The sequence below is a fragment of the Clupea harengus genome, chromosome 7, assembly GCF_900700415.2.
Source record: "Clupea harengus chromosome 7, Ch_v2.0.2, whole genome shotgun sequence".
NCBI lineage: Eukaryota > Metazoa > Chordata > Actinopteri > Clupeiformes > Clupeidae > Clupea > Clupea harengus.
The window spans coordinates 10,811,424-10,834,371 of NC_045158.1; the positions used below are offsets into that span (position 1 = coordinate 10,811,424).

The 22,948-nt window shown below is 41.6% G+C and overlaps 1 protein-coding gene across 1 annotated transcript in view; it reads left to right on the forward strand.

Annotated features, from left to right (window-relative positions):
• The first annotated feature begins 21,006 nt into the window (after positions 1-21,006).
• Positions 21,007-22,948, forward strand: part of notch1b (notch receptor 1b) — a 32,681-nt gene continuing 30,739 nt past the window's right edge. The window contains exons 1-2 of the mRNA XM_031570484.2: positions 21,007-21,308; positions 22,303-22,381. Coding sequence (XP_031426344.1) covers positions 21,251-21,308; positions 22,303-22,381 — 137 coding nt within the window. The 5' untranslated portion in view covers positions 21,007-21,250. The remainder of the gene's footprint in view (positions 21,309-22,302; positions 22,382-22,948) is intronic.

A 22,948-nucleotide genomic window follows, 5' to 3' on the forward strand; every position in this document is an offset into this window, starting at 1 on the left:
CGCAATGCTCCCACACGCCACACGATAGCTTTAGTTCATGCGAGACAGATTTTTCTTGTTGCTCGCTGCTTTCCTCGTTTCCCATCAATGAAACTAGGGCCTGTGGGTGGCTGAACTTATTCTCACATACACACACAAGAGAGTACAATAACATGCAGCCACAATCACAGTATCCTTTCCATCATTGCACATTTTCTGCAACTCAATGCCGTGTCTTGGCCATCTGTCACCACCTATTTATGTCTGTGCTCCTAATGTCGCTCCTATGTACATATGCATTTGTGTCTGCATGTGTATGTGGAAGCAAGCGTGTGCGCATGTACGTGTGTGTTGTACGTGCGTGTGTGTGGTTATGGTTGTGGCGGCACACGCTCGTGTCCACACTGTGGCCCCCTGTGTGTTTGTTAACCGCGGATCCTTGATCCGTTGGCCGTGATGGATTGGAGCCTCTCCCTCCCCTGTCCCCTCCAGCTCAGACTGGGCCTGGGAGACCCTGCCGTCACATCTGCCACCGCACTCCCCAGGGGCCTCCGGGGCATGGGAACCTTCCTCCTCCCTCCAGCCGGAGACCTCACTCTCTCAGCCACCACCCCCACCCCCACCCCCACCACCACCACCAGCGGCAGCAGCAGCAGCAACACCCCACCCCCCTCCCTGCCTCTCTGCCCTCCCTCTGCACAACACCACATCTCCTCTCTTCTCTCTCTTCTCCTCTCCTCTCTTCTCCAATCCTTGCCGCTCCTCTCCTGGCCGCTCCTCTCCTCTCTTCTCCAATCCTCTCCTCTCCTCTTCTCTCCTCGCCTCTCCAATCCTCTCCTCTCCTCTCCTCTCCTCTCCTCTCTTCTCCAATCCTCTCCTTTCCTCTCCTCTCCTCGCCCTCCCCCTCCCCCACCACATGTTGCTCTCACTTCCTCCATGTCTCTCTCTCCTTCCTTTTCTCTTTTCTCTCTTTCTCTAACATCCAATTTCTCATCTTCTTTACCCCCCACCCTCTCTCCGCACCCTTCATGTCCCTGCTGCTCCCTGGCTCTCTCCCCGATGACCAATGTCATCTCTGTTGGTGTCAGCGGAGCGGAGTGTCGCCACGGCGCCCAGCTCGAAGCATATGGCTGATTTTTTTATTTAATTTGGCCCCAGAGCACGAGAGCTGATAATTGCTTTTGTGAGCTGTTTAATCTCAAGCTTGCTCTGCGACACCTGGTGAGACAGACTTGTTGCTTTCAGGACTGTGAACTGTTTTGAAAAAAAGAAATGAAAGGCCAGACGGTAATGAACTGACCCTCTCAAAGCTTTAGACCTTTAGCTCCCATTGCGCTGGAGGGAAGTAAGAGTGATGCAAAACTAATGCTTGCCTAATGACCTTCTTTTTGTGACTCACTGCGTCTTAATGAAAAATACAGTTCAGTTGGCCATGGGTCAAAGAACAGAGGAAAGACATGATGACAAATATTTCCTTATAATGAGGAATACATATATAAACTGGGCTCCTGTATCTATATAAACCAGACTCCCCTACAAAAAAGTCTTTGCTAAAAGTTAAATGGTTTAGTGACAAAATAGAAACATTTCAGTAGCTGTTTTCTGTATTCGTCTGAAGAGCAGAGCAGTGGTTTTGGGGTGTTCAGACACAAAGGAGCAGACTGTTTTGCTTCGGGTTCATTGTTGTCATGGTCTGGCTGTATGATTTTTGCAAGACTTTGAATTCCACAGCATTGTCCTTTCTATTTTGCCCAAACATTCAGATACCCTGGATTAAATAAACTGCCTTCCTTCACTCAAACATCCACACAGAGACAATTATGATTTCCCTTTTGCCTCAGGGTCAGTTCTCAGGCCATTCAGCCACTGATGCTGCCTTTGTTACATCAACAACCTTTCTCTCTCTCTCTCTCTCTCTCTCTCTCTCACACACTCACACACACACACACACACACACACACACACACACACACACACACACACACACACACAAAAACACACACACACGCACACACACACACACACGCATAAACACACACTCACACACACACACACAAGCACACACACACACACACACACACACACACACACACACACACCAGACAGACATAAACACACATCCACACACACACACACACACACACACACACACACGAGAGCGAGGAGGCTGAGAGGGTGGGGTGCAGAGAAAGAGAGATAGTTTAGTAACTGTTTAACATACAGGATATGTAACATCAATGACAAAATTCTATATTGACCTCAAAATGACTTACTAACAACAATTCCTGCCAAAGCCTCCTTCTTCCAATGCAAATTCATAAATCAACAGACATACACAAAAAATCACTGACACTGACAATCACTGAAACACAAGGTTTCAACTGTGACTCCCTCTTGGTCCATCAATCATGTGTCTACGACTCTTCCTCAGCTGTTCATTTTAGACAGGGCAACAAAGTCATGTGCTCTGGTGGGGGAGAGTAGAGAGTAGCTGTTGGAATCTGGTTTTGTTCTCAGCCACTGGAGGTTCTCCAGACCCTAACATCCCATTTCTCCATCTTTTCTATTTCTGTATTTCTTATCACAAAAAGGGATGGTTCGATGTTCAAACATGTTGTAGATCTGAACACTCCTTATGTGATAAGTCTGATGTTACAGTAATGAATTATCGTTCCAGTTCCTTCACTCTTATTTTGTATAGAGTATTTAGACAATGCTTGGAGGCAAAGTTCGCGATTCTCATCCAGTAGACTTTATGTCAAATTCATTGAACTGCTTCTCACAGTCGTCTAGATGTCCTTACTGTGTGTGCGCTTACAGTAAACAAACTCCAGTGGTCATACACAGTCCTGGCTCTGTAAATGGGAAAGTAACGTAAACAATTCCAGCCAATCAACAAATTGCTTCAGGAGCTCGGAAGGGAGGGGTGTAACTTGATTGGGTGTTGAGTTCAACCATCAACAACCTTTCACCAGAATTGTACCAGACTGTACCTTTAAAGCAGGGGTCTCAAACTCACGGCCCATGGGCCAGATCCGGCCTGCCAAGAGATTTAGTCCGGCCCGCCAGCTCGTCAGAATGTTGCAAAAAGTTCCATTTATTTGAATGGGCCAGCCCAACGTTTACCGCTGCCATTGGCAACGGGTTTTGTGCTTCTAATTCACATCTTTCATATCATTCCGCAAGTAGTCCAGTCATTTATTTATTAATATTACAGTTTTTCTCAATTGCTTAAACACATTTTTTGAAAGCATGCCTCGTTTTCTCAAAACTCTAAACACAAATCCCAAAACCACTCACACAAAATGCAAAACCCTTTATATCTCCTGCAAAAGGCAACTTTGCTTTCAAAACAGTGTTATGTCACCTCAAAAGGGTATTTTGTTTTCAAATGACAAACACAGCCCATTATATAAATAGACATTCTAAGCATCGATTGAACACTGATGTGCTCAATGGAAAACACTACTATAAAATGGGAAAACACCAGTATGAAGGCCTTATCAGGAGCATTATGTTACTGTACGCTTACTACTGTAGTAAAATATAACTGTATAATGTTTTTACTCAAATATAAAATAACACAGAAATATACAGTACCAACTAAAATATTTCTTTATTTTTTCCAAAAGTGCTGTAGCCTATACATCACAGCAAACACAACTGAATGTGTAAATGATTTGCACAGAACAAACAATAGGATATAGGCCAGTACAGTCAACAAAAAAAGAAAGAAAAATGTAAAATAAAAAAGGACAAAAAACTACTGCATCCTGTTCTAGCTCAAGACAATATTGACAATGTTGTATCAGAATTACAGTTTTTCTCAATTGTTTTCACACGTTTAGCGAATCATGGGTCAACTTCATCTAATGCTCACATCTATTCTGCACAGCAAGAGTCTTCTCTGGCGAATGGGTTAACTATTTCTCATTGCTTTCACACAAATTTCTTTGAGTTTTAACACACTTTTCAAAACAGTTAACACACTTCTCAGAGAAAGACACAAAACCTAATTGAATAACCATGTCAACACATTGCAGACACTTAGTAGCAGCCTACTGAAACTGCTCTCTATATTCTAAATATCGTCAGCTCCTGTGTGAACTCTCTGTGCAAAACGAATCAAGTAGTTCTCAACCTCTAAAAGAGGTCAATAGATTGAAATTGATACCAAGCATGTTTCGAGGATGCCGCCACCAACAACCTCAGACCAGGACGAGGACAAGGAAGAGGTCGTGGTAGAGGTAGAGGGGCCCCTGTCAGGGACGTGGCATTCGTGTAAGATGCTCTAATGAAATTAGCGCAAGAGTCATTGATCACGTAGTCAATCATGACCTCTCCATAAGAGAGGCGGGCCAAAGGGTTCAGCCAAACCTGAGCCGTCACACTCTGGCATCAATTGTTTGTACGTTCGGCAATGACAATGACACTTTGCTGGCCTTTACAGTCAATTTACTGTACTGTGTTTCATGTATTTGCACTCTTGGCAACAACCATTTCTATACTTTTGTAAAGTGTGTTGCCACAATACAATGTACTGTAGTTTCACTAAAGTAATTTACAACGAATTCTGATTACTTTATAATACACTTTATGTACAGTATTTATAGCCTATTACACTATTTTTACAGAATCAACACACTGGCCCACACTGGTGGCAGGGGGAGAATTGACCTTTTTACTGTATATTGAAACCTGTCATTTTGACTGCATACAGAATATACATGTAATGTGGAAAAATATATTTGTGTCAGAATGTTTGCCATTTTGTACACAGTAGAGCAAATCTAAATCAATGGTGTTGACAGGTCCTTGTTTAGAATATATTGTATAGTGTTTAGCAATACAAAAACAGAACTACAATATTTTACTGTATACAAATTTTCAGATTTCAAATACTTTCTGACAGTATATTCCCTAAGTAAGAGTGCTCAGTGCAAAACCCAAATTGTAATGTTGGCAGTGGTAAAATAGTCAATACTGTGAGGGTGTTGCACAAAAGTTGAAGTGATGGTTACAGAGGTTGATATTGATAGCTGTAGTTTGAATTTTGTTATCCATTGTTAAATAAATGAAAAAACATACATTTTCAATTGAGCACAAATTGTAGGTTTTGATAGAAATGTTTGGTTTTGATGGGTGTGTGATGAGTTTTGAGAAGGTGGTGTCATTCTGCAAACATCATATAGTGTTTTGGTCATTTCAGCTTCTGTTAAGGGCTGTGTGTGAGCTGTTTTGAAAAAGTAAACAGTGAATGGAAAAATGTGCCAAAGCAATCGAGAAAAACTGTAGATCTACACAGTGTTGTGAATGTTGTTGCATTTTGTGTGAGTGGTTTGGGGATTTGTGTTTAGAGTTTTGACAAAACGAGGCTTGCTTCATGTGTGTAAGCAATCGAGAAAAACTGTAACATTGGATTGGATTACAATACAGTACAGTACAGTTTTTCTCGATTGCTAACACACATTTTTTGAAAGCATGCCTCGTTTCCTCAAAACTCTAAACACAAATCCCAAAACCACTCACACAAAATGCAAAACCCTTTATATATCCTGCAAAAGGCAACTTTGCTTTCAAAACAGTGTTTATGTCACCTCAAAAGGGTACTTTGTTTTCTAATGACAAACACAGCCCATTATATGAGTAGACATTCTAAGCATCGATTGAACACTGATGTGCTCAATGGAAAACACTACTATGAAATGGGAAAACACCAGTATGAAGGCCTTATCAGGAACATTATGTTACTATACGCTTACTCCTGTAGTAAAATATAACTGTATAATGTTTTTACGCAAATATAAAACAACACACAAATATACAGTAACAACTAAAATATTTCTTTATTTTTTCCAAAGGTGCTGTAGCCTATACATCACAGCAAACACAAATTACAGTTTTTCTCGATTGCTTTGGCACATTTTTCCAATCACTGTTTACTTTTTCAAAACAGCTCACACACAGCCCATAACAGAAGATGAAATAACCAAAACACTATTTGATGTTTGCAGAATGACACCACCTTCTCAAAACTTATCACACACCCATCAAAACCAAACATTTCCATCAAAACCTACAATTTGTGCTCAATTGAAAATGTACGTTTTCTCATTTATTTAACAATGGATAACAAAATTCAAACTACAGCTATCAATATCAACCTCTGAATCCATCACTTCAACTTTTGTGCAACACCCTCACAGCATTGACTATTTTACCACTGACAACATACTACAATTTGGGTTTTGTACTGAGCACTCTTGACAATATACTGTCAGAAAGTATTGGAAATCTGATAATTTGTATACATAAAATATTGTACTTCTGTTTTTTGTATTGCTAAATACTGTAAAAGATATTCTAAACAAGGACCTGTCAACACCATTGATTTTACATTTGTTCTACTGTGTACAGAATGGCAAAGATTCTGACACAAAAATATTTATTGCAGTCATTTTTCCACATTAGATTGGATACTGTAAGAAGTCAAAATGACAGGTTTCAAGATACAGTAAAAAGGTAAATCTGTTCTGCAGTGAACAGTCTCCCCCTGCCACCAGTGTGGGCCAGTGTGTACCTCAGCCATAGTAGAAATAGAGGGGCCCCTGTGTGGCATTCATGTAAGATGCTCTAATGAAATTAGGGCAACAGTCATTGATCACGTAGTCAATCATGACCTCTCCATGAGAGAGGCTGAGCCGTCATACTGTCACATCAATTGTTTGTACGTTCGGCAATGACAATGACACTTTGCTGGCCTTTACAGTCAATTTACTGTACTGTGTTTCATTGTATTTGCACTCTTGGCAACAACCATTTCTATACTTTTGTAAAGTGTGTTGCCACAATACAATGTAGTACTGTAGTTTCACTAAAGTAATTTACAACATATACGGTAGAATTCTGATTACTGTATATTTATAGTATTTACAGCCTATTGCACTATTTCTGGTGGCAGCCTCCTCGATCCATGCTTGGTATCAAAATCAATCTATTGTCCTCTTTTAGAGGTTGAGAACTACTTAATTAGTTGTGCACAGAGAGTTCACACAGGTGCTGACGATATTTAGAATATAGAGAGCAGTTTCAGTAGGCTGCTACTAAGTGTCTGCAATGTGTTGACATGGTTATTCAATAAAGTTTTGTGTCTTTCTCTGAGAAGTGTGTTAACTGTTTTGAAAAGTGTGTTAAAACTCAAAGAAATTTGTGTGAAAGCGATGAGAAATAGTTAACCCATTCGCCAGAGAAGACTCTTGCTGTGCAAAGAAGATGTGAACATTAGATTAGGTTGACCCATGATTCGCTAAATGTGTGAAAACAATTGAGAAAAACTGTAATGTGTAAATGATTTGCACAGAACAAACAATAGGATATAGGCCAGTACAGTCAACAAAAAAAAGAAAGAAAAATGTAAAATAAAAAAGGACAAAAAACTACTGCATCCTGTTCTAGCTCAAGACAATATTGACAATGTGCTATCAGAAATAGACCTACACAGTGTTGTGAATGTTGTTGCATTTTGTGTGAGTGGTTTAGGGATTTGTGTTTAGAGTTTTGAGAAAACGAGGCATGCTTCATGTGTGTAAGCAATCGAGAAAAACTGTAACATTGGATTGGATTGCAATACAGTACAGTAATGTGTCAGTGCTGATAGGACGCAATCAGTTGTGGAAATGTATATGACTTACTTGCACATAGTCATGGCATAACTGTTTGACTGTCGGAGTTTCTGACAAAAGGCACTCTGTACACCTGCTTTATTCTCAAGGTGTTCCGCCTTAGAACACAGTCCACTGTGGCTAGGCTCACTGTATTGATGTTTAGGAATATGTCTTGGTCATCAATGGTTGCACTTTGTATTTGTTTACGTAATTTTACAGATACAGTACAATGGAAAATACAAGAATACTATGCTCCTGATAAGGCATTCAAACTAGTGTTTTCCTGTCATAGTAGTGTTTCTTACCTATTCCCTCTTCTGAATGTCCAGAGAATGGATACAACTGAGAAGCGGCTTATATTTGGTTGAACCCTCTGGCCAGCCTCCTGCATGGTCAAACCATGGTTGACCATATGGTTGACCACAGTGGCCCGAATCTCATCAGAGATAATGGCTCTCCTTCTTGCTCTTTCTCTTCATCCTCTTCCTCCTCCTCCTCCTCCTCCTCCTCCTCTTACTCTCACTCCTCTGCCTTTCTGATCACCTCTCACTTCAATGTTGCCATCAATTGTTCTCCAAACCAGGAGCCTACCTGCCTTTGAAATGGAAGTTTTGCCAATTGAATAGCAGTGTGTTCTGTCTGAACACAAGGAGGTTTTGGCATTGATGAAGTGTGCAAAGTAGAGAGGATGGTGTTTAGTGTTTTGAAGAAAGTGTGGTTAACAATTGAAATTTGTGTCTAAAGCACATAATTGTGTGTTGTGTTTTGAAGAAAGTGCGGTTAACAATTGAAATTTGTGTCTAAAGCACATAATTGTGCTTATAGTTTAGCAGAATTGGTTTAGGGAGTTGGCACATGAGTTACAGGTTGTGGTCATTGTGCCATAAGTTCCAGTTTTTGAATGTAATCAATCGAGAAAAACTGTATATTTGGTTGAACCCTCTGGCCAGCCTCCTGCATGGTCAAACCATGGTTGACCACATGGTTGACCACAGTGGCCCGAATCTCATCAGAGATAATGGCTCTCCTTCTTGCTCTTTCTCTTCATCCTCTTCCTCCTCCTCCTCCTCCTCTTACTCTCACTCCTCTGCCTTTCTGATCACCTCTCACTTCAATGTTGCCATCAATTGTTCTCCTAACCAGGAGCTAACCTGTGGCCATCATGTTGCTAAAGCTTTGATTTCAAATTGCACAACAGCCTTGGAAATGGAATTTTGCCAATTGAATAGCAGTGTGTTCTGTCTGAACACAAGGAGGTTTTGGCATTGATGAAGTGTGCAAAGTAGAGAGGATGGTGTTTAGTGTTTTGAAGAAAGTGTGGTTAACAATTGAAATCTGTGTCTAAAGCAGATAATTGTGTGTTGTGTTTTGAAGAAAGTGTTTTGTTTGTTTTCAGCCTTGTTACTAACTATACAAAAGTGGTGCAGTACAGCATTTGCTTTGAAATGTGCATGTTTGAAGGAAAAATATAGAAGTAGTTGTCAATGAAGACATTATCCCACTATTAATTCTGCATATGTAAGTCATGGGCTATTAATGAGACAAAGTGATCCAAAAATGCAAATATAACACATTTATCCAAAGAGCTTCTTGCATTGCCCAGGAATTGAAACTCAGGTAAGCTACTTGCTATTCAACAACACTAACCATTGTACCACTGATCACAGATGGTAAACTTGCCACAGTCAAAAGTGGTACCTACAGTATTGTGATAGGCAAGCCAACAGATCGAAAAAATCTGGCACTCCACTGACCAGACTGGACGCTCATCGGCCCCCCGGTAAATTGAGTTTGAGACCCCTGCTTTCAAACCATACTTTGGCATATAATTTCCCCTTCATGATTTTGGCCTGGTAAGTTGATTACCTGAGACAACTGGCATCACAGGTAACATAGACCATTTCTAGACAGCTTATGTTTATGCTAAAAAGCACTGTCATGGCGGCTAGAGTGTGGGTTGTTTGAAGCACACAGAGATGTATCCTTTCCACCATTCTTCACACATTACTTATTGCTGTTGTGCTGTTGTGCAGTGCCAGGCTCAGACATGTCTGAATAAATCACTCCCACTAATTATTGTAGGCCCCCAGTGCAGAGAGGCCATAAATATTGATAAGAGGTTGACTCATTCCACGGCATCAGGAGCAGCGTGGGGAGAAAGGTCGCTTCTGAAGGTCACGCCATTGGCCACCACATGGCAGCTGATGGCACTGATAACAGTATAACATAACGGCTCCAAATTAAATTACCGGGGGAGGGAGAGCGGGGGGGGGGGGGGGCACTATGATAAACATTCTCTCTGAGACTTGGGTTTCATAAACAGAGCAGGCCACAGCTGAGACACATGTGGGACATCAATGTCCCATATGCCAGCGGAGTATGTGGCCTTTGATCCCAAGCGTGAGCCGACCCACCCATTGCTCTTCCCTTAAGGGAAGAAACTAGAGCCCTCTCTGCGGCGCATCCACTACAACCCTGGTGATAGACCAAGCTGACGGAATATGTGTTGCTCAGGGTCAGTATCATTTATCCAAGGAAAATATATGATAACCAATCAGCCGCAGTGTTGTGGGATACCACCCAACGTCTTGCATGTGAAGAGAGACAACTGCATCCTTGACCTTAGCCACAACTGCTATGTTCAGTCACTCAAACCCCAGCGGACTTCATAATGAGCCACGACATATGTCTGCTGATGTACAGATTCTTTCACCGGTAGCAGCAACATTCGTCTGATATTTCAGCTGGTCAGTGGATTAACGTGAGGTTTCTCACTGCCCTCTGGTCAGACGCGTGTGGCCATGAGACGTACAGAGTTGTGGGGACACTTGTAAGGATGCTGTGCCTTCAAAACATTGACGACAGTTGTTCTTCTCTCTAATAATAGTGAAAGTCAAATATACCATGATGAAGGGTCACCAGTAATCCACTAAACCCTTGGCAAGTTTGTTTTTATTAAACAAAATGACAGCTATGCATCCCCCTTCTTATTTTCAGTCAAACTGGATGTGGCTTTTCTGAATTCTTCCTGTTGCCCTCCTAGAAGTGCACTCTTAGTGTCAAATAGAATTTGTAGATGTTAAACTATTGGGAAGTCCAAACAACAATGGCAGATGATGAAATTGTTTTGTTTTAAATGGTTTGTTTATGACAGTTGGCCGCTCAAGGATGCATTTTCCTGTGCGATGACCCAAGCTGAATCATAGAGAGATCATTTTTCAGGAAACACACCCTAGTTCAGTTGTTTAGTTTGCTCTGATTGCACAAGATTCATTTCAAAAGAATTACATTTAAAGGAACAGGCAGTAGCTATGTCAGACACAACCTAATGGTTATTAAATATTCCATTCATTTGCTCTCTGCACATGGTCCGAGGCGGTGTGCTGTAATCATGGCGGCAGCTGGACTGTGAAAATGATACACTGTGGTAGACCAGAGGACATTCTTCAGATTAGTTATGGAGAAGTCACTCCCTAAAGTCTCCTACAGTAAGGGCAGCCTTTGGCTGTCGCCACTCCACGGTACGGCTCGCCTGGTGTTGGCCTGTTGACTGTGGACTAGAGAGTACGGCCACAAGCATGTGGTGTGTGTGTGTGTGTGTGTGTGTGTGTGTGTGTGTGTGTGTGTGTGTGTGTGTGTGTGTGTGTGTGTGGGTGGTCAGGCAGGCATGGTATCTCCTGTCACATAATTCCAGAGCTATGACTTTACATAATCATTGTTTACAATATAACACATAGGCTGCTGGTCCCCTACCACATCTCCTCTTCCAACGCGACTACCTCTGAAGAAGGCAGAGCTGCAGTGTGTCTCCTCAGCCCACCATTTCATGCCACCACCACCTGTTTGACCTTTGGCCTTTCCTGTGGACATGGACATGACTAAATATGGCTCCAGGCCACATCGGCCATTGGTCTCCGGGTCACTGTCCCCTTAATAAAACTGTCCTTTCATTCAAGCAACAGCTCTCTCTCTCTCTCTCTCTCTCTCTCTCTCTCTCTCTCTCTCTCTTTCTGGGCTGCTTTCTCTGCAGTATCTGTTCTGTGCTACTCTGAATTATTAGCCTCGCCAGAGGAACTAGATTGATTGCAGCTCAAATTTTCGTCCAGTATGGGCTCCCAACTTTTCTGGGTAAATCTTCCGCTGCGCTATTTTTATGGACGACACCATGCTCTTTGTATGGAAAAGAAACCGTAAATAAATAAACAAAAGCTGAATAAATGGTGATATCTGAAAACATCTCAAATTTAAAGTGAGAAAGGAAAAAACTCCTTTGCTCTCTTGAGGCTTTGGGAACCATTATTTAAGTCTGAAGGACATAGTCAGTGTGCCCCCTACCACCTTTATGTATTTTTGTTTCTCAAAATATTATCAAAACCTCTCCTTCTGGAAGACTCTATTTGTTTGTAAAGGCTCTGAATATGACTATGATGTGAACTTGAGATCACATGAAAGACAAGTCCCAGAGGCATATAAGAGGATAAATCACTAAACAGATCCCAGATCCCAGAGGCAAGATTATGGTATGTGAAATGCCTGAAGAGAGTAATACATGTGTCTCACTGTAAATCTGTTTATGTCTGGAAAATGTAGTCTAATACTGTATATGTCCTGCTCCAAAGTTTTGAAAATATGTCTGAAAACAGACACATTAGTCATATTGAGAGAGCAAACAATAATTTCACAAAGGTCATCCTGGATGAAGTTCTTCAAGTGTTTGGGGAAATACAGAACTGTATATAGACACAGTGAGGGTTTTATTTTTCCCCACTCTGCATCTCTTTGTTCCCAGGCTCTGGAGGAATCCAGCTGACTTGTCAAACCTGTGAGACTGAGTGTGGAAGTACAACTGGATAGTAAACAAAAAAGTCAGTGAGTGACAGAGTGACAGACAGAGAGAGAGAGAGAGAGAGAGAGAGAGAGAGAGAGAGAGATAGAGACAGAGAGAGACAGAGAGAGAGGGGGAGGGGGAGGGGGAGGGGGTCGGGGACAGACAGACAGCAGCGAACTGCCTGTTGTGTCGTGAAAAAAGAGATAATAGGCAGCAGGTGATGGCACAGGTTCCCACAGACTTTCACACTGTGGTTAGCAGTTACATCAGGGCATAACTGATTCTGTGATACACAAGCACCAAAGACCAGAGGCCACTGGTGAGAAACACAAGGGGAGAGCCCACAACTCCCCGCCCAACACATTGACACACACAACCACACACACACACACACACACACACACACACACACATACACACACACACACACACACACACACACACACACACACACACACACACACATACACACGTGCACACAAACCCAAGCCAGAATATTGTCAAATAAATGTTAAGCTCTGATGATGTTCTTAATTAGCTGATGGGTTACTTCATTAAGGTTTCCTTGGTCTACCTTTTGACTGTTGTTTGTGTGTTTGTGTGTACTTCTATGTGCATTTGGTGTTGTTGACATTGTTGGTGCAGCTGTGGGCACAGCGTTTTACTGCCCCACAGAGGCGTTCACACCCCCACCCCACACCACCCCATCGTCCCACTGCCACCCGACCCTCCCCACTGCTGTGAATTGTTGGCTGTTTCCTGCTGCACCGGGGGCTATGGTTTCCCACCTTGTCTCACACTGACATTGTGGTGTGAACTCAATAGGGGAGACACAATGTGCGTCTACCTCGCTGTCCTTGAAGTCAACTACTGGAGATAAACCTTTAACTACTTACCATGCCATGTTGTGTTGTCCAGTAGAGACAGCAGCAGTTGAAGCAAAAGTTCAGTTGATCTGCAGTGTTCTAATGCATGACTTCATAATGGACAACTTTCAATGCGATCGTTTGTCTACAAACAAAAAGATTTGACAATCAATCCATTTCCATTTAAACTCTTTTGAAATTGGAAATGGTGTTGATGCTGGTGCTTAAGTGTCTCACCCCATGTTCACTAGGTTCAAAGCATCCGCTCCTTATGAAAGCCTAGAGGAAGTTGGCATCACATCTCGCAGAAAACACAGAAAAGAGGAGACACTCCGGATTGTAGCTATTGTAATGCCTCTTACTCTTTTAAGTTATTTCTTTTTTACTGATGTATTTATTGATGTTAATATAAACCCGTGTCCTGCGTGCACATGTACCTTTCTTCTAGACAAAGATAGAACAGTATAGGTTTCTTTTTTCATTCCAGATACAGTAAGTAATGTCCAACTGTCTGTCAACATTGCCTCAGGAAAATAGAGCTTCAGAAGCGCTGCTGTTGACTAAATGGAAATTTAAATTGATTGTTACGCGAGCATCTTTTGGCCCAGTGCACCCAAATATATACCCAGAGGTCAGCTTTTACTAAGAACCTAGCCTCTTGTTGCAGCCATTTTATATGTTTGACTGCATACATTTAATTTAATTGAATTTTGTTTAATTTTGTTTAATTTCTATTTCCATTTGTTTGTTGGCTTGATTGTTTGTTTGTTTATAGACCTATGAAGACATGCTGTGTCAAGGATGAAAATCACGAGGCACACTTCAGAGCAATAGTAACACTCATGATGGTGTTATGGTGTAAGACGTTGGATGGTGTAAGAACTGTTTACAATATGTACTTACATGCATCTATCTGCATTTTTTATCCAATCATTTCACACTGTTTCATCAAGTACACATAAACTCTCTCACAGGGGCATGTGCTGAAATGTGATCTCTTGTTCTCCTGGTTCAAACAAAGCTGGCTATTTGACTGCCTCCAATGAATTGGCACCAACTGATCTTTTGTCTGCATCAACAGTTCTCACAAGCCTGCTGGCCCTCCTTCCCTATCACAAATCTCCTCACGCTAATCCTATCGCTGCAGACATCATAACAACACACTCAGCAAGATTCAAACAGACCTGAAAAGTGTTGACACCTGAATGTTGTCATTGTTTACCCCAAATCAAGGCTGATATTTGAGGACTCTGTGAACACTAACTGAATGTATGGCTTTTCTGTCTTTTCTCTTGAGAATATTTCTTCCAGTGATTCACAGGAGAAGACAGAGGTTGATAGCTTACCAATTATTTCAAGCAAGCAGGCAGGCATCAGGTCTTTACTGCCCTTCCTAGGGTCCTGGACGAAAGCATGAATAACTTGTATACTACCTCATACTATGTGTGACAGAGCTGGTGATAACAGAAACAGAGACAGGAAGTGAAGTCATGGAAATAAAAACAGCTACATCCGTTGTATTTCATGCTGTTTTTTACTCCAGCAGCAGCCGCTGATGAGAGGGAAACAGTGCATCAGTATCAGCTCCCTCTGTCTCTGGAGTGGATTGGTGCTTGATCTATTTACTGTACAATGGCGTTTCAGAGTCACAGTTCAAGTGGGAATAGAACATTTGCTGTTGAAAGAGGAAGTTTAAGTCAGAACACTTCTATTCCCATGATTAAAACATGGATATTGAACCACAACTCCATGATGCTCTTAAGCAATATGGGCCAATACAAAGACTTCTGTTTTTATGTGCCATCTAATAAGAGACTGTGGTTAAATCACTCTGAATGTTTTATAATGATGTATAAACTTTGAAACAGGATATACGTAAAGGGCCAACCACCTAATAACATACAATATACCCCTAGTGGTGATTGGCTTAGGAGGATACAAGATCTTACTGTGAAATCAGATTTTTCTAATCGCTGATCAAAAAGCAGAACTGGACAGGACCTTTTTACATTGAGAATATTGTGCTCTGGTAAAGAAGACAGCATGGTGAAGTAGACCTGAGGAACTCTGTTTTCATCAGTGAGAAATTTGGCATGTCTTCTTCCAGCTGAAGAAGCCTGATTAATGAGTCTCTCTTGACTGTCACACATGGGACTCTCCCATGACTGCAACACTTCTTTACCCCTGCCCAAATCCACATGGTCCAATGATCCAATGATCTGAGCGTTCCATTTTGCCACTAAATCTTTGCAGTTTCCCATAAAAAATAGAAACTCGTCATTCAGTACTAGTGATAAATATAGCACCAACTGTTAACCTTGTTGAAATGCTTTTTAGACAAGGCATGTGGCCTACCAAGGACAGGGCAGCAAACAGAGCTACAGCTTTGATAGTCCATCAATTAAATGTACTTTAATGGAAATATCTAGATAAAATATGTTTACACAACCATAATTATGAAAAGATTTTTAAACAAGATTGACTCATGTGATGTGTTCAGTAAATGAAACATGAGCTCTGGATCTGCAGTCACACACTTTGCCTGAGGTAAATGGAGTTTGATGATGCCCCATATAAGACAATTTGTATACGTTTACCAAACATACAACAAAGTAGACATACAGTACATGTAGGGTCCATTTCCTCCTACTGTGTACTCCTGAAGGCCACAAACTACACATTTTTGCTGTGTTGGCTTCCAGGGATCAGCCTTGACTTAAGGCATGGCACGCAAAACCACACAATAGTTATTATGGCTTATCAAACAACAAAGGAAGCTATCATAGGAAGCATGACTTCCCACCTTAGTCTACAGTCACTTAGTGTTCTCTTTGTGAACACACTCATTCAAATTAACCCATGTCCTCTTTCGTGACCCCTGAGCTGGTGGATGGCAGTATTCCATACCGGTAGTCCAGTATTGTTAGAAGTAGGTGAGTACCATCTAAGATCATGATGAATCACGACAAATTAAGTCATTTAAATAATAACCGACATGGGGTAATGTGGAGAGTGGAATGTCATTGTCAGACAGGACCCATGAAATCACATGAAAGGTGTGGATCAGGGGCCAGGTTAGGGAGTGGGCATAAAGAAAGAACAAGGGGGTTAAAGCTGGGAGAAGTAGGGCGACAGGGGGTCTGCACCGAGCTCTCTCTGGCAACAAAGGAGGGAAGTGCTTCTGTGTGTGACGGGCGCAACGTGACTTCCTGTTTGTGACTGGGCAGCCAAAAACAAAAGCTGCACGGCCGCAGCCCCCCTGGAGCAGCCAATGTCAGGCCTGTCTCAGGGCCGGGCCGACCCGCTGTGCGTCGGGCCGCATAACCCCTGTCCACTTGTCTGTTATGCCACCATAGGGAGAGGCATGTCGTGCTGGGCGCATGCAGGTGAGGATGTTGTGAAATTCACAGAGGCACTGTATATAAACGTGCATGTGTAATTGCTTCGATAGGACCATGTATTTCCAAGTTTCCCTCTGAAAGGGTGAAGGCATCTTTGATCTCAGAGGCTGTTGACAGAATGAACAAACAGAAACACATTAACACAAACACACAGCCACTCACACACACACACACACACACACACACACACACACACTTTTTATGTTCGCTCGCCAATGGGGAGTTAAGATCTCTATTGTTGCCACTGGTGCCCCATCGTGCAGCACAACCCAAAACTCAGGAGGCTTGGAGAATACAGGAACTACTTAATGATCCACCGAGGACATTAAAAACCACAATAGGGCCATTTTTAGGCTTTTACAAGGACTACTTTTTCACAGATGTCATGTCATCTGTTCAGTTTGGCTAGCAGCGGATGCCACCATGCAAGTCAAGGGATGAGTGTTTTTTTTTCTTCCTTCTCTCAACATCCATTGTTAACCTTTCAGACTGTACTCAGCAGGTGGCCCAACAAAAAACGCGGCTTGTCATTTGGCCGGTACTTACACCTTCTGACGACCCCCCTCTCCCTACTGCAGGAGCCGTCTTTGAAGTGGCAGGACTTTGTGCAGGTGACAACATTTGCCACAGGGTTAACACGGCAGCAAGTGGCACGTTTTCTCTCACACAGATGAGGTGTTTTCATTCACAGGAGGCGTGAGAGGGTCAGAAAAAGGGTGAGGTTACAGCACGGGTTTAGTGTTTGGTTGTGACAAAAAATTGCATCATAAATGCATTACACATTGCCTAAGCTGTAACGAGAATGTTGTACCAATACACATTCATTTACTAGAAATGACGACAAAACGAAAGGTACTGACATTAACATTCAGAGCACGCACACAAACCTTCCAGCTTTGCAGCTCTATTGTATTATAAAAACAAAGGGGCCAACTGTACTGTTATTTATATCCTGTCTTCATGTTAAAGGATGTTTACAGTTTGTGCTTGATGCCATTTCTACACTATTACAGAGGAGTTCCGTAGTTTGTCAAGCGGCCCATTTGACATCTGACTGTGAGTTGTGTCCAACCTACTTGAGTTGCATGTGTAGTATCCGATACTTCTTCAAACATGATAGATAGCACTGGGAAGTTGCTTGCTGCATCTGGCATGATCCATGGCCCTACACTACACTACACAATCCCCCTCTGATTCCTCACACTTCCTTCTACCTTCGACACCCTGGGAAACTTTAGGTTAATACGACGGCCATATTATATGTTGTGGGTAAACCCCAGACCAAACCAAAGTGTCAAATGTGGTGTTTGATGTCCCTCAGGCGTTATCCACTCATGGCTCAGCGCCAAAATGATTGGTGTTTTAACAGTCAGCTCTTATTTTCTCCTCATCTGCATTCTCAACTGACTTTCCGCTTTCCTCCTGTCTGTTCTCATCTGCCAGCGTCAGCATAACATTATCACGAAGAGAGGTAGACCTAGAATACAAACTTCCTCACTGATTAGCACTAGGAGCACTGTGTTACAATATGTTGCAAATTTGGAAATTCCCTTAAAACATTATTTTATTTGTTCAGAATGGACCATTTTGTGTTTTTTTTTTTGCTTTAGTATATGTCTGCTAAAATGAAATTGTCTGAAATTTCTTTCTAGCTCCAAACATACCATGACCTCTAACCTTTAACTTTTCACAATATGTTACAACACAAAAAAAAATGTTTGTGTAAAAATAACATTGCATTTTGATGGTCATAGCACATAGCAGAAAACCTTCCATCCTTCGATGGGAAACCAATCATTTCCATTGAGTTCCCTTGTCTGTAAGAGGTTGGTCAGAAAAATGGAACAAGTAAGTATGAAACACATTAACATAGTAATCAGGGACAAAATGGTGAACTCTTGAAAATGGTGAACGGTGAAATAATGTTGGTGTCCTGATAATAGATCATCTGAGCAGCAAAAGGCTCCCTTCGTGGCATCTCTGTCTGGACACGTTTCAACATGTTCCAAGCCCAAGCTGCCCTTTTTCTTCCATCTGCCATTTTCACTAAATTGAGAGCATCAGGGGAATACTTGAAAAAAAGATCATGCTTTCTCGGTTTTGTAATACCCTTGACATGGGTACATGAGGACATAGGAGGCTTCAAAAATAGTGAGGAACTGGTGGGAAAATTAGCTAAACAAAGGGTAGGAATGAACATCTTTCATATAGAGCTATAATCATCACCCAACCCATTTTAAATATCTATCACTGATGGCAATCACTCAACTTTCATGCATGGATTCATCATAGGATGGTAATGAATGGTGATCCAGTCCAGTGCTCAGAGTAAAACACATAAAAACTTCAGAGTGAACATAACCCATCATGACAACTTGATTTCTGACCTCAAGCTGTACTGATGTCATGGGTTGTGAACTTCATAAAGGTTATGTCTGGAAATACTGCCCACACATATTTCCAATAAGGTAGAATTACACTGAAGCCTGGAAAATAGGGACTATTTTAGGAGTTTTGTTTGTGTTTAGCAAGATAAGCCAGATCCAGATTTTTTAACAGTGTGGACACCTAAAAAAATCAAACAAAAAAGGATTTTCCGTTAAACCTTTTTAAAGTGGCCTGTTTTGAACTTATTATTGGTGTAGTATTTCATATTTTACCACGCGATGTACATCAGTTGTTTTTTGTGCGTTGAAAGGTTCTAGGATGTGGCTGCATTGCATAATCTCCCTCTCTGCTTCCACCTAGCCCTGATCAGAAGTTTTTCAGAGATTGTGTTGTTCTACCGATGCCATATTAGTTTCCACTTGTACCTCTGTATCTCACTTATCTGCATTGTATATTTTATTTTAAAAACAGGTCAAATATTTCATGACAAACTGTACACTGGCTCTGACATCTGTGAGATCTGAGAGAAATGTAGCAGTGTTTCCTCTATGCCGTTTACAAACAGAACACAACATCAGTGTTCTAAATGGAGTTGCAGGAAATAAATGTTCAATCCAGAGGGGTTAGACATGTTTTGCCCTGATCTTTGAGGCCTGTGGGAAGTTCTCATGTCCTGCTAAAAATGGTTGCAGTCACAACAGAGCACTGGATGTACTGGGGACTGTGCTGACAGCTTGGGAATCATTCAGGGAGATGTCTGCTACAATGCAATACAATACAGGCAACAGATGCATATTCAGGGGAGAATTGTCTATCAAAAGCAGGCATGGGATCTCAGTCTGGCCAAAACATGGGCAATGTAATAGATATCACCCCCTGTGGTGCGGGGTCTAAATCTGCCAGCAATATAGCAATGATTCAATGGTACAGTGTCAAAGAAATCACTGGAATTAAAACAGTGCATCAATGGCTCCAGGATACTAGTTCCCTTTAAGGATACAATCTACATTCAAACTATACAAACTTTAATGAACTGACATAGATGCAATAGACATGTAAGATGTAAAATTACATAGATCTTATTCACGTTGAACCAATTACGATATTGTTTGTATGACATCTATCTGATTCGAGAAACTGTGATAGGATCTTGCCTCCATTATGTTTCTGCTTTAGTAAAGCTAACTTTTATGGCCTATTGTCACTGGTTATCTTATCAGTTTCTGGATCTGTGATCAGGAATTTGCTGTAATGACATGGCTTACTCAGAAGAAAATGGGCTCTGGTGGAAAACGTAGTATTTTTTATTTCAGTAGAAGTGCAACAATCTGATGGGTTTGAACTGTGTGACTGTGCGTGTGTGTGTCTCTCTCTCTCTCTCTCTCTCTCTCTCTCTCTGTGTGTGTGTGTGTGTGTGTGTGTTTGTGCGCGTGTGAGTGTGATAAGTCTAATGTCATAGATCATATCTATTTATGCAAATACATTTGCATTTGCTCCAGGCACAACAAACTTTAACAAACTACCACGTTACAAATGTACATTACACATAGACTGTGCATTAATGTCAAACACAATGACTTATAGACTCTACAAAGTGCCTTTAGATGTTTACACAGCTTCCAGTGAGAAAGTGCTTTAACTGGGGAATGGCACACAAAGACATCCCAATGACACTTTTTATTATAAACAGAGTGACATGAAAAGATGTTGGAAATTAAGTTTTCCCTCATACCTGACTGACTTTGCAATTAAGACTCCAAAGTTATTACCTTGCATATCCCACACTTAAAACACAAGTCAGATAAGTTTTTAAGCAGTGGGCGTGTTTTTCCCACTGCCACTTCAGAAAGTTGTCTGAAGTAAATGAATAGTTTGGAGAGGTAGTAGTGCGGAAGGAGTACGCCCCTAGACGCGGAGCAGAGAATGGAGATGTGAGTAGGGGGGGTCACAGTCACAGTTGGAGAATCAACGAGTTCACATCACTGCACGGAGTTCGTGGGCACAAAACGTTCACATTTTTGTATTATTCCTACGTTTTCTGGACTTTTGTGAAGAAAAAATAATATTGGATCTATGTTAACCCTACGTGGAATTAAAGAGAAATTTTAAACCTGACGAGGAGGAATGCATCGGTTTCTTGTGAAACTTACCACTCTACTCGTATTGGTAGCTCTAACGAAAGGTAGGAGCACGCTACATATTCTTTTGTGGACTATTTCGTTGCCTGTTTGTTTGATACATTTGTTGACGTGTTGTACCACAAGGTACTTAGGTATGGTAAAACTTCAATAGTTAACCACCACAAAATTATAAAAAATGAATGGAAAGTCATTTCAAGCGAATTCGAGGGTCTTTTGATGATAGTGCGCTCGAACACTTGTTGCCTGAGATTGGAACACGGAGCATCCAATTAGACCGTTCCTGGGAATGTGCTGTAGATTTACAGTTTTTTTTGTGACACAACGGTTCATTTCTTTCATGATTCGGTTTCGTGAATCGTTTATGTAGGATATGTGTATTCTATGCTGTTCTCTTAAAAGAACAGTTGATCGGAAAGAGATGAATTTGCTGTTTTCAGTGCACAACACATGCTAGCTATCTCTAATGAACTTAGTCAAGACCGCAATAACCTGTAAACTAATTGAAACCAATGTGCGCAAACATCAACCGTTTCCTTTTTGCGTGATAGTGGCCTTTAACTGAAGCTGTAATCTTCACTCGCTCTTGACATTTATCACGGATTTATTTGTAAAAACTGCAAGCAGACTTGTGTAGACTTGTTTGAATCAAGTGTCAAAGAAATAGTCTTGCCGCACCGCGGATCTACCAAATATAGTACATTCTTAGGAACAGCTGCAGACAGAAGAATGCATGTACCAGGACGGTGTCAAGTCCCACTGCCCACAAACATCACTTTAAGGTGTCAATAATCACACCAAAGTCTCACTCCTGGCCGGATTGAGAACTAATGTCACCTGGAAAACCGTGTAAATCGTTTTGTGATCACAATGCTTATGCATCTTACTTTCACATTTACATGTTTTATTGTTCTGTTGAAGACGTTTGGTCTCAGCAGTTCATTTGAATGTGTGGATGAATAGTTTTGTGAAGTTGCCGAACTGATATTTAAGTTGTATTTGTTGTTGAGTGGATATGTAACAGTTTTTTGTTTGCAGGGCAAGGATGTACTGGGCCCGACTCTTGCTTGAGTGGAGGCATCTGCGAGCCCACCCCTAATGGCAGAGGGAAATGCAAGTAAGTAAACAAGTCCAAACCGAAATCAAGAAAGTAACAGAAATCCTCTTAAAATGATAGATATCAAAGAACACTGTGATTTATTTTATTCTGTGAATTCAGTCTACTGAAAGAAAAACATCAGAATTTGAATGAATTGGCCTGGTCAGCTTACAATTGCATGCTAAAGTTTGCCCCAACACAGCAACCAGTTGTATTGTGTTTTGAATTCTGCTTTCTTTCATATGCACATTCTTCGAAAGAAAGCTTTGCCATAGCCAATGAATGAGCAGCTAGACCGTTGATTGTGCATGTGGGGGGGGGGGGGTGGAGGGTGTGTGTGCATGGGCGTTTAGGGTCATAGGTCACTCTCTTTCCCCATCCTCTGGACCTGCTGTTGGTGAATACAAGCCACTTCTGCAGCAGAAGTCCCAGATACGTTCAAAGCCCTAAATCTTGTTTCTCTTTTCTTTCACGGAGTGACAGCTGGGCTTTGCCAGAAGCTCGACGCCCATTGTTCCCAAGTCTAGATTAATTCTGTGTGACTAATCTGTGTGAGGCTTCGCAGAATACTCAGACCCCCACCCC